Consider the following 13,705-nt stretch of genomic DNA (forward strand, 5'->3'; position numbering starts at 1 on the left):
CATCAAATCATAATTTCTTTCAAACATTAAATTAAACATAAAAAATTAAAGACAGAAATATAAAATTATTATATCAAGATTTCTTTAAAAAGTACATCTTAATTTTAGGAACCATCCTAAGTATGAAAATAAGTAACCTACTCACTTAAACTTGACATAATTGGCCCTTCACCTAAACTTCATACACAAGCCCCGGCTGATCCTAATTTATTAAAAAACACACTGAACCTAATTAAATAGGCCCATCCCCTAAACTTCCTAAACCAAATATTTTCACGAGCCCAATATGAAAAAGGCTGAAGGACTATTTTTAACATAATTTTTAATGTAAAAACAAATACATACATATAATATTTTAAAATTTTAAATATCCATCTATGAACTAATTATAGTTAAAATATTTTGTTACAGTTAAAGATAAAATGATTATTTTATCAATAATATATAATTTTATCTCATTTTTTCCTTTAGGTTTCGAAAATTAGCATTTCACCTTAACTTTAACTTTGAAAAGTAACTTTTTTCCTCCCAAATATTTAGGTTTTTTCCTCTCTCCGATGATGGCGGTTGCCACTATCTCCACATTTAGCTCGTCTGTCTCCCTCCTTAGCAAACCACAACGGAGACAAAAAATTTTGTCTCTATCAACGAAGAGACGAAGACATCTTCGTCTCTTCCTCAACAAAAAGATGAAACAACTTCATCTATAGAGATGAAGTTCTTCATCTATGTCGACATAGTCTTCTGAAGAGGGAGACAATTAGCCTAAAGATGAAGATAGTGGTGACCATCGATGTCGTTATTGAAGAGGAAAGAAAACCTTAGGGATTTGGGAGAATAAAGATACTTTTCAAAGTTAAGGCTAGGGAGTGAAATGAGAGTTTTTAAAATCTAAGATAAAATTAGATAAAATTATATATTTTTTAATATTATTGATAAAATAATGATTTTATCTTTAATTCTAATAAACAAAATTTCAACAATAATTGATTTATAAATAGGTGTTTGAGTTTTTAAAATGTCACAAATATTTATTTGTCTTTCTATTAAAACTTGAATAGAAAATAGTCCTTTCGCTTTATGAAAAACGTATTTGTATTAGCAAATAATGAAGTCATCAATTTTGTAGCAGCCATCATTTTGTAAAAATTTTGGTTTGTCTCTCTAAACCTTAATTTTCTTAATCTTACGAATTTGGATGAAAAATTTTTGCACGTGTTTACGGGAGAGAGAGGACTCTTTTTATTATTTATATTGTTTAATCTAATGCTTAATCTACTATGTCCATCAAATGAAAAAATTGAATTCTACCCTACGATACACGATTCTATTATCAAATGAACTTAATTTAAGTCCTAGGATTTGCAAAATGTTACAAAACATTTTCTACTATATAATCATTTAGATTTTCAACAATTACAAACTTTTACAAAAAATATAATCTTTCCCCAAGCTCAACTATTGATCAATTTGATGTGAAGACTAAAATTAAATCAACACTTGACCTGAATCGTGTTAGCCATCGAGTTTGAGTTGAACCAATTTAACCGATTGATCATACGTGGGTTGCAAAACATAGACTCAAATGAGCATTATATTTTCAGTAAGACTATATATATTTAATTTTGAATATTTAATTAAGTATATAAATAATGTATTATCGTATGATTAATAATTTTGAATTAAAAATAAAATAATATTCAATCAAATGATGATATATATAATTTAAATAATCAATTAAATTCTTAAAACTTAACGCACATAATATTTTTTTTTTTTTTGTAACACTTTGCCTCTCCAATCGATTCAAATTCTAAATCTTTGTGTAGAGGGAAATTAATATTTTCATATTCATCTAACATTAAAAAAGTGGCCAATTAATCTTGTCCTTTTCCAAATCTTTCCATGAACATAATCATAAAACATGAGAGAGACTTTCAAGTAACTTCATCTTCATCCTTTCACATTTGCAGTCACTGCTCTGCAAATTGCAGATCTTGGTGCATGTGGAGAGAGATCTCAAATGCAAATTGCAGACCTTGGTGCATGTGGAGGGAGATCTCAACTGCAAATTGCAGACCTTAGTGCATGTGGAGAGAGATCTCAATTTCACAATGGCCAAACAAAGCAACTCTTCCAGTCATTTTCATGCATAAATTTGTTCACCAACCATCTCAAATGATGTCCTTTCAAAGGATTGTAAAGAATCTCCTTCAAATTTTTTGACATTGACATAAAGATAATTAAGAACATGTAGTGGGGTAGCTCTCCATCGTTTCAAGTTATTCCATCACTTCAAAATTTTACATCTTTAATTATTGTACAGCGGTAATTCGAATTCCCTAAAGGATCATTCTAATTCAAAAATTATGAATCCCAGATATGGATTAAAATCTATAGCAGTAACGGAGAGATTATACCCACATGACTTAACAGATAAATTTGATAGTTTCAACAGTTAGCTTGAATAACAATAGAGTGCGATTTCAAGCATAAAAACATATGTTTATATCTCTTTCGACGGTATTTTAAGAATAAATTATTGATTAAATTGATGTAATAGTTATACAATCAATCATTAGACTTGGATTTTCACATGTTTAATATAATCAGTTCAATCATGAATAAACAATTCGGTTCAAGTAAAGTTTTCTCATTAAAAAAAAGATAAATTTGTGATTACATTTAAGGTCACTGTAAATCAAGCATGAGCTACAAGCAAAACAAATGCGGTCTATTGCAAAGATAAGACCTTTTGGCTCCTTTAGAATCTTTCTTTTTTTTTTTTGTCTCCATCAAGCATGAGCTATGTTCTATCAATTTATAACTGTAATTAACACTGGTTAGGTTTTTTCCCTTATTCAGTGTAACATTTAGAGCTAACTTGATTATCAGAAAAGGGGAGATCAAGTTAATGTCCCGAACAAAAAGAACTTGCTAAAATAGAGTATTTCTGAATGAACATATTTCTAAACCGATGTATCAATAGTTTAATATGTAGCTTGTTTAGGGTCGCTTATGGTGTTCTCCTCTTGGTTTGCCTGCTTCCTCTTGCTCTGCCTGCTTGTTGGGTTGTTCTGTCGGTTGGCCTTGTTCTAGCTTGCTCAGCTAGCCTACCTTTTTAAAGGTTGGTTGAGCTTAGGTTGTCACCGATATTTCTGTGTTGTTTTTTGCTATACATTTTTCAGTTACCAAAAAAAACATGTTAATATGTATATTCCATTAATTTACGAGTGAAATCAAATTCAGGTAAATGTTTTTACTGACTTAATGTAACAATTATGGCTACAACAATTTATCAAACGGATAATTCAATGTTTTCATATTTAGATCGGACATTAACTCGAACAAATGGTTTGTCTAGGTCTTGATCAGTTCATTCGATGATTGAAATGATAATAAAAGAAATAAACATTTAAATAGTATCAACCAAACAAAATTGTGATTGGGTGATATATGGTGCATATTCATTACTAGATGAACTCAATTTAAATCCCAGCAATTACAAAATTTTTCACTCTTCAACTTGGCCTATTGGCATTATGTTACCCTTCCTAATTTCACGGTAGTTGAACTGCTATTCAACCCATTCAATTCAAAATCAATTCAGTCTAGTGACTAAATAGATGTGAACATTTATTTGGATACGGCTACTCATACCGATTCAATTGACTGATCCAATCTAGATTTGAAAGAATTAGGATTGGATTTGAATTGAACTGAATTCGAATAGGGCAAAGCTCATTCTCCAGGGGGGTGTCCTCAGCTCAGGCTCGTCGAGCCTAGAGAATAACTCGTTCATATTCGGCTTGCTTCATGGATCAAGAGTTCATGTAGACAAAATGAACTTGGCTCAGACTTGAATTTGGTTGAATTTGGTTCCCTTGTGGCTTGTGCAACATTGTTTAGAATTTTTTTAAAATATATTTTAGCTCAGTTTTGAGTTTAAGTTTAGGTTAATGATTGATTTTCAAATATATTTTAACTCGGGTTCAGGTTTAAGTTTGTATATGTCAAACTCAAATTCGGTTTGTTTAAACAAAGTTCATACCAAACCCGAATAAGCTCACTTCAAATCCAACCTTAGAATGAATTGTTGAAAGTATCCAAACAGCTAAGTTAAGTTTCTTAATACATTAGTTATTAGAAAGCAAAGGAGGTATTGACTGATCAATTGCCCTAATAAATTAGTTAAAGAGCACATTCAATATGCTGTTGGAAGTTAGCACAGAGCCAGCCCAATTTCTGAAATTGCCGCCCCTTTATTTTACCATTTATGAAGCAAGCATCAATTGTATCTAACACAGCAACAAACAGAGACACTTCAATGAATTTATGAATAACAGCTAACGTGGGAACACAGAGAAGCTGAGAAACATGGCTACTGCCGCCCACTCTTGCATTTCAAGCCATGTACAGAAATATTTCCGAAACAACATGGTAACTGGATTTTTTTGTGCGGTGCATGCTGATGTGTTTGCCATGTGACCGCATGTACAGAACCGCATGGACCACCGTGGTTCTTTATATATTGTTTTACGGCAAATGTCATGCATGCATGCATATCTCCCAGATGATTTTTCTTCTTTTCTAGAACATTCAAAATGTTATTTAGAATAAATAATTATATATGCGAGATTCTAAAAAGGCGAAGGGACTACTTCCTGCCAGAGTTTTAATACAAAGGAAAATACACACTCATGTAATTTTAAAATTTTAAACACTCATCTATAAATTAATTATTGTTAAAATTTTTTATTAAGATTAATGGTATAATCATTATTTTATCAATAATATTAAAAAATATATAACTTTATCTTATTTCCTGTTTGGGTTTTAAAAACTTGTATTTCACTCTCAATTTCAACTTAAAAAAATAACTTTTTTCCATCAAATCCCTAAGATTTATTGCAAACTCTGACAACAGCTACAACGTCGATCAACCTTACATGCATCTCCTTTTGCTATCGTTAACAACACCAAACAAAGGTCAACGAAGTCCGAAGACGAAGAGGCTTAGTCAAATCAGCTCCAGTTGGTGAGAATATGTTGCATTTTTTGTCTGTTCGACTTTAGATATGGAAGACATTGACAAAGACCCGTTCTCTAGCCACAAACAAGATGAAGAAGTGACCACGAAGATGTTCGTCGTGCATCAAATTTGGATGATGCATGACAATCCATCGCATTTGTGGCTAGAGAACAGTGGTTGCATCTTCATCCAGGTTGCTGGAGAGAGCATCGACAAATGAGATGTTAGCCAAAGAATATCGTTGAAGAAGAAAGAGAAGGAATAAAACCTTACGATAAAAAGTTAGTTTTTCAAACTTTTGAATAAAAGAAAATTATTAATTTTTCGAATTAAAGAGGGAGAATAAGATAAAATTTTATTTTTTTAATATTATTATTTATTAATAACAAATTTTATAATAAGTGATTATTTAAATTTTCAAAATTGTATTAATATAAATTAATCTTTACACTAAACCTCATGTGTGAACAAGTCTTTTGGCCTTCTAGAAACGACAAAAGGGTTTTGAGCTTTTTTCACATGAGAGATTCCCGGAGACAAATCTCATCAGTCTGGCAAAGAATAATTCAGCTGACTTTAAATTAATAGAATCTAATGGATCACTTGGAATATTCGTCTCTGTGATTATAAATTAATTAAGGCCAAACAACTATTTCCCACCCAAGGTATGCTGTAATGACATGTTTTCACTCTTTAACTATGGAAACACCAAATATCCATCCATAGTCGATTAAATTTAACAAAATCCTAACGGTGGTAAATTTAATCTCATTTTCCCTCTAAAAGTTTAAAAACTAACATTTTTTCTCTAAGCTAAGTTTGAAAAGATCGCATTTTCCCCCCTAGGGTTTATTTCCAAACCCTTTCACTTTCTCTGGCGTCATTGTCAGTCGTCTTCCCCTCCCGACGGTTTCTCTTCCACCGACGGCCCCCCTCAACTCCACCCCAACCCATCTGGCGTAGAGATACGTCATTTGGGAACAGAAATCGTCTTCCCAGATGACGACGACTGGGAAGACGACACTTCGTCTTCCCCGACAAAGTTCTTCGTCTTCCATAGCTTCTCTGACGTCGATCGAGCGTCCAAATGGGAGGAAAGAGATCGCCGAAAGGAGAGGATGCTTCGGGAGAGAGAGGTCGTCAGTAATAGAGCCAGAGATGTCGTCGGAGATTTCAAAACGAAACCTTAGGGTGAAACTGTAATTTTTTAAAACTTAGGCTAGGGAAAAATTTTAGTTTTTAAAGTTTAGGGGGGTAAAAGTAGATTCTATTTTAGTTTATTTTTAATATTATAGAGAAAATGACGATTTTATCTTTACCACCGTTAGAGTTTTGTTAAATTTAATCAATCATAGGTGGGTGTTTGATATTTCCATAGTTAAAGGGTGGAAACTTGTCATTACAGCATACCTTGGGTGGAAAATAGTTGTTTGGCCATTAATTAAATAGACCTACCACGTTAATTTGACCACAACTTTGAACCAAATAATTGAGAGATTTTGATTCTCCCTAGAGTCCAATTAATCACACATGCGGATGGCTCTTAATCATGGAGGTAGATTCAATGTGAATTCTTTTACTTTTAAAGGCCAAATGACTTATTGCCATCCAAGGTATAGTAAAAGTTCAAAATGATCCTCATTAGTTTTTAAAAACTTAAATATCTACCTATTTGTTAGTTTTAATTTTACAATCAGAGATAAAATTGTCATTTAAATATTTTTATTTAAACCAAAAAAATTATTTATTTTTCTTTCTTAATTTTAAAAACTAACTATTTCTTTTAAGTCAAACTTTAAAATATTACATTTACATCTCAAAAACTTTATTTCATCTTTCCAAAGGTCATTTTTCTCAAAGTTTCTCTCTGACAGCATCTCTCTTATCTCTATGGTGATTTTTTCAATATGAAAATCATCAAAAATCTGATCAAAATGGCTAAATCTTTTATACAAATCTATGCAAAAATCACATAAATTTATGCGATGATTTGTGCTTTAGTGACATATGGATCAGTCAAACAACATCACACGAACGATGCCCACGTCTGGGCAATATCGTCCGACAAATGTGTAAAAGAGATAACACAAAACAAGATTTTACTTTTTTTTCTTTTTTTTGCTTGAATATGCTTATTTTAAATTAGAATTTTTATTTGACAATTTGAAAATTATTAGTTTAATTATTTATCTATTCAATAATATTATTTATATATCTAATCGAATAAATTTAAATTTAGACTAAATATTAAATATTTAATCTTTTAACTTCTTTAGGTAAAATGTGTTTCGAGTTCAAATTATATGAACTCCAGGTAAATTAAAGTATTTGAGAATTTTATACAATTAAAGTAACGTAAAACTTAAGTTCAAATTTTGTGAATTCCATATAAATTAAACTGAATATGTTATTTTAATGATTCCACAATCAAACCACCTCAAGACTTTTCCCTCAAAAGGGTGAGAATAAATTTGAGTTCTTTCTTTGACTTCACATTTAAATTTTCATGTCTGAAAATGTAGTTAGAATTGGATTTACGTCAACTTTATTCAAGTTTGAGTTTAAACTCGGTTTGAATAAATCCAAAACAAGTTTGATTTAAACAAGCCTGAGTCTAAGAATTCAATATTATTTAGCTCAAAATTTAAGGGTATTCAATTCGTAAAGCTTGCGAGCTTGAAAATTTTGATACAAATTGACTAAAACAACTAATATATATCAAAACGATATTATTTAATATCGAATTAAGCGTAAAGCTCAATTCAAGCTCGAAGTAGAGTATAACTTAATTCAACTCTTCTCAAACAAATCAAACTCAAATACTTTTAAAACGAGTTCAGTGATTTCGAGTTTAGCTCAACTAAATCAATTCGACTCCAACCCTAACTATGGCCCTATCTACTATTAGTAAAAAATTTGAGAAAGAGAAAAATAAAAATTTTCAAAATGAGTATATAGATTTTTTTTTTTTTGGATAGAATTCTTAAATGCCAATCAAACCCTTTGCAGTAGAATTAAGTTTGATATTTTTAAAAGAGAAAAAGGAAATAAATATTAATTATTAATTTTGTATGGTTGCTAGATTTAATAAAATATTAATTCGTAATAAACATTCGATGCTAAATTTAGAGATACAAATAAAAGTATCGACAGAACACACATCAACGCAGAAGCACACATGTGGTAAAATTAAATCACACGTGTCTTGACAAATCGAAGGACAGTCAACAAACGTCGGCTCCATTTTGATTCCACGGTTCACAAAATTTAGCTAAAATCTTTTATTAAATTCGTATTTAATTATGTCCATGGTCATAATGTACTGTTCAATTGGTTCCCTTTTCCGGCTTGTAATTTTTTTAAGCATATTTTTTAAAATTTTATATATTAAATCATCTTTAAATATTTTTAATTATTATAAATATTTTTTATATTATTTTTCTAATAGAAATAAAGAGATAAAAGTGCTGTAAATTTTTTTTGTAAGAATGGAGAGAGAAAAGTAAAAGAATTTTTTTTTCATTTGAAAGAGATAAGAATTCTTGTCATCTCTATATCACGGACAAGATAAAAACGGACAAAGATTTCTTCTATAGAGACAAGAATTAAGGTTTTTGAACCCAATGTATTTCGATGACATCTCTATGTTTATATAAACATAATTAAAAATTTAAACGGATGTTAACCATGTTGATACCAGTGTGATGAATAAATTAATCTAATTGGATAATTAAATTATGACTCAATATATTAATCCAATTTAATGATTAAAACATTTTGCCCATGATTCAAAATGGATTTGTTACTAATCAAAACCAATCATCTAGTTCAGACTTAAAAACAATAATTTATGTAACTATATAAGTAAAATAAATTTATTCAATTTTATGAACACGAAGATAAATAATAAAAAACTATAATAAGAAAATAATTTTATACAAGTTGTTTTTAAATTAAAATATATATATTTATATTCTCAAATTTCAAGAAGATACCTTATACCAAATCAAAAAAATAAAGAAATAATTAATTACTCATTTATATATTCAAAGTAAATATGTATAATATTATTCATTAAGAATAATTAATCATTTTACATGAAAAAAAAAAACATATTAAATAATTAAGAAAATCTCTATTATCACTTAGGGAATAGAATTAAGTATCATGTTGTATATCAAAAACATAATTTTTGTATCATATATCATATTATATCATAAAATACATCTTTCTAAAAATAATTTTTAAAAAATCTAATTATTACATTATCATTTTAAAAAATATCATGAATATTTTTCGAAATTTTCAAATTCTTTCAGATACACCACTATTTTAAATATGTGTACTTATTTATATTAGTTATATGTATCGTATTATATGATACGTTTTTTGTATTATATAATTTTTAATACATTTTAGAATTTATATTATTTTTTATTTATATTATATTATACGATATACGTACGTATTGTATATTATAAGATACTTATAACTATTATTATATTTGCAAATTTTTTATAATGGTTTATATATTTTTTAGCATGAATCTTTGATTGAAATATTTAGTTATAAAATGTTATGTCTATATATTTTATTTGTATAGTAATAAATACACAAAACAGTGCTTGATGGTGGCTTTTATAAAATTTTGCACAATTAGAAACAATTTTTTTTTTTTGGATGATTATGAGATTAAATTTATCAAAATTCAAAGATAAAAATAAAAAATAAATAAATTTTAGTATAAATATTCTATTTGAATATAAAAAAAAAATCGAAACAAATAGTTGTTAAAATAGAGAGATATTTGGGATGCACTAGCCTTTGGATTTTGAAACGCCGCCGTATTTTGCTAAGCCTCTTTCGTCGTAACACGGAAACACAATGTAGCGTGGCCTCGCACACAACGAGGTCAAACCGAAACCGACTTGAAAACAAACCCTAACCCTAATTTACCCCGAGCATTCCTTCATTATTTAAAGACTGGCCCGAGCTAATTATTCTCCACAATTGAAACCCACTTCTCAAATTTCTCAATAATCAAATACCATATTTCAGATTTTCGAAAATTGTCCAGAAGTCGCTCTCTTGATAAGCCCGAGACGGAGATTCTTAGTCATTTTCGATTTCAATCTTCGTGGTTTTTGTTAAGAAATTGTTTGTGAATGGTGGAAACAATCTTGAAGAGTAGTAAATTGATGCTCTCCCTTTGTGAACCAAGGGCGAGCTCATCTCTTGCTTTTGCTTTTGGATCTTGCAAAGAAGGCTGGTACTTCCGCTGCCTTGGCGTCGACCCTTAGATTTTTTTTTGGTTTTTTGGTTTTGATTGAAAAGATTAGATTTATTTTATCTCGAAGAATAAACCAATTTAAAAAAAAAAAAAAAGAAGCCCAAATTCCATTAACATTCTTTCAAGCTTTTCCGGTTGATTTTGTTTATTTAGTAAGCGAAAATGTTGTACAAGCAGAAGAAGAACCCGGCCCCAAAGGGCAACAGGTTCTTGATCAGCATTACGGTTCAGGGCAGCGCCGGCCCGATCCGTTTTGTGGTGAATGAAGAAGAGCTTGTTGCTGCTGTTATTGATACGGCTTTAAAATCTTATGCTCGTGAAGGGAGATTGCCGATTCTTGGCTCTGATCTTAATGATTTCTTCCTCTATTGCCCCAATGCCTGCTCTGGTGGTGAGTTTCTTCAATACCCATCTCTAAACAATTCTGATTATTTTTTTCGGTTATTCTACAATCTTGTGAATTTTTTTAAATCATTGTTAAATTTTTTTTCTCAATTAGTTTCTGATTTTCTAATTGTGAATTTGATTGCAGCTCTGAGTCCATGGGATACAATTGGTTCGCCTGGCGTCCGAAATTTTATGCTGTGCAAGAAGCCACAGACTGAGAAGATTGGAGAAGCTGGAACATTGGAAACTGCCATTGCTCGACGGGGAAGCGGGAAGTGGAAGACATGGCTCAACAAGTCCCTCAATCTTAAGATCTCTTCCCATTAAGTAATATCAATGATGAATCTTTTCTCCTTTCAATTTGGGAAGTTGAATTATCTTGTTTTTTGTTTGTCAAGGAGGATCCCTTGGTCGAACCAAAAAACCAATCATATCAAACAGGTGAAACCAATTCGGGAACTCTTACCAGTTTGGATTGTGCTTTGGATTTTAGTTTCTTGGTTTGAGTCGAATAAACTTGAGTCATAATTGTTACTCCTTTTGAGTTATTTTCCCCGGAATAAATTTGAGTTATTTAATTGCTTATTTTACCTAACATGTTTCTGCAATGTGGAGAATGTTCTTCCACTTTGAGACTTATATGGCGTATGACAAGTTTGAAACTTAAACAGTTCATACAAATTTTCTGCATAATCCATTAAATTATGTGTATGATTCAAGCAAAGTTCGAGATTCTTAGAGAGTCGAATTCGAGTTTGTTATGGTTGGTCATATTTGAGGTCAAATGCAAAAAAACTTGAGCTTGATAAAATTAGTTTGATTTTTATAACAAAATGACGTTGTTTTATAGTATTTAAATAATACAAATATTATTTTATATTCTTGTTTTGAGTTCGAACGAGTGAATTAACAATTGAAAATCTATTTTTAACTAAAATATGGGGGTCATTTTCCCCTTTTAATGTTCACCAGATTAGGGGGCTTGGAGTTGGCCAAGGGTCCTCCCTCTTAAAAGGGTGGTCACATGTTGCAGATTTGGTTCAAATCTTAGACAAATTAAATCAGGCTTTATTTTGAATCATTTCTATAGCTTTGTAATAGAAAAGGTTGGTGCATGACATGACTGCTTTAAACTTATATATATAAACATAATTTAATTCTAATAATAAAAACACACACGTTACAATATAATTAAATAATTTTAAATTAATAATTAATTAATAATTAATAATATAATCACATATCCATGTGTATGTCTTGCTACTATATTGACTCACAAAGTTTGGGATCCAAGTTCACTCATAAACAAGTACTTATGCCGTGAAAAAGGTCTTTGATTTTTTTTTTAATTTTTTTAAAGATTATCCCACTTTAAATTCGGCTTGGTCGAAAATTTTAAATATAAAAATAAAAATATATATTATTTTTTGTCTTGTAGAGATTGTCCCACTTCAAATCCAACTTGGTCACGGAACTCCTGAATTATTAAAACAAAAAGAATCACTAAATTGATAGTCTTCTTTTTCAATTGAAATGGATGGTACAAACACGTTATTTGGGTACTAATCTTAAATTAATTTTGTGTGATTAGGTAATAATATTTTTTTAATCATTAATTTAAAATTATTTATTTATATAATAATAAAATTATTATACAATTAAATGATTTTAAATAACAAATAAAATAATATTAATTATATTATGAGACATGATCGTTAGTATCCAAATTTGTATTCATTATTGGTATATATCTATTATTCATTATATAATAATAGGTCAACTTGTTTGTACCTATTATTACCCACCAAGAGGTTAGCCTAACAAATAACTTTTCGGTTTGTTTACATAAAATATGATATTTCGGTTACTAATAAGTATCTACATGATCAAAAATCATTGTTACATGAAGTATTATTATTGCTATATATCAGATTTTTTTTTGTGTCGATTACTTTATCAACAATTAAATCGTTCAATAACATGATAATATACCAATTTATTTACGATGTTGGTAAAAGAATATTTGTACATATGATATTTCATATATATATCCACTTCTAATGATATATTTTAACACAACCCGTTATTTATATATAAATATTAAAGAATGTAGACCTAACAAGATAATAAAATTAGTAGAATATTATAATTTTTAGAAAAAAAATTTAGATTTGAATTTTTACTACACTTACGAGACTCTATAGATCCGATTATTATGTTTTTATCCGTCAAACTAATCAAAGCCATGTTTTTGTTACCCAAAAAAAAAAAAGTTAAAGGTATGAACAGAATCCTCTAAAAAAACTCTACTAAGCCACAGCCCACATGGAGTGGAGGGTCTAGCTCAACAGCATTTATGAAAATTCCTAATCCGAACACAGCTTTAGGTTCAAATAGCTTATGGGAATTGTTGTGTTGTGTTTGGTCATTTTCAACACTTTAGGCACATAAGCTAAAACACCAACATGAACGGCCCAGTTTCAGTGCACGCCGTGTCAAATACCGACAGCCCCAACTACTATAAAAATATATTGTCATCAATCAGCCTTGTGGGTGGGCCTTTTGAAAATAAATTCTTCTATTTTTTCTTTGTGTTTTTGTAAGTACAATTATTTGTACGAATAATTAAAAAAATGAAAAAGATGTCTCGTTTTAACGTCTTCACATATTTGATTATTGACGGACACACCACCAACAATGAAAGTGAGGCTGCTGTTTCCACTACTAACGTGTGTTTTCTAGCAAGCTTTCAATTCCGGATTTTACGTTTATACTTTTTTTTTTTTTTAAGGCCAACCCAAGGTTTGTTGTATTCTCAGTTGGCACCTGGTAAATGTTAGCAATCCAAACCCTCGTTTGTAAATTATTAAAATTAATAAAACTAGTTAATTTTATAAGTGAAATCATTATTTAATAAATAATATATTAAAAATAATAAAACACTATTTATTTCTCCTATAAGTTTAGAAAATTAATGATTTTTCTTTAAAGATTAA

General features: G+C 29.7%; 1 protein-coding gene across 1 annotated transcript; it reads left to right on the forward strand.

Moving 5' to 3' along the window:
• Positions 1-9,945: 9,945 nt before the first annotated feature.
• LOC123212835 (uncharacterized protein At4g22758-like) lies at positions 9,946-11,287 on the forward strand. Its single transcript, XM_044632047.1, has 2 exons — positions 9,946-10,713; positions 10,855-11,287. Exons 1-2 carry the CDS (start codon positions 10,485-10,487, stop codon positions 11,034-11,036), a joined length of 411 nt encoding a protein of 136 aa, XP_044487982.1. The 5' UTR covers positions 9,946-10,484; the 3' UTR covers positions 11,037-11,287.
• Positions 11,288-13,705: the final 2,418 nt, after the last annotated feature.

Source organism: Mangifera indica, chromosome 4 (assembly GCF_011075055.1).
Source record: "Mangifera indica cultivar Alphonso chromosome 4, CATAS_Mindica_2.1, whole genome shotgun sequence".
In the NCBI taxonomy this organism is placed as follows: Eukaryota; Viridiplantae; Streptophyta; class Magnoliopsida; order Sapindales; family Anacardiaceae; genus Mangifera; species Mangifera indica.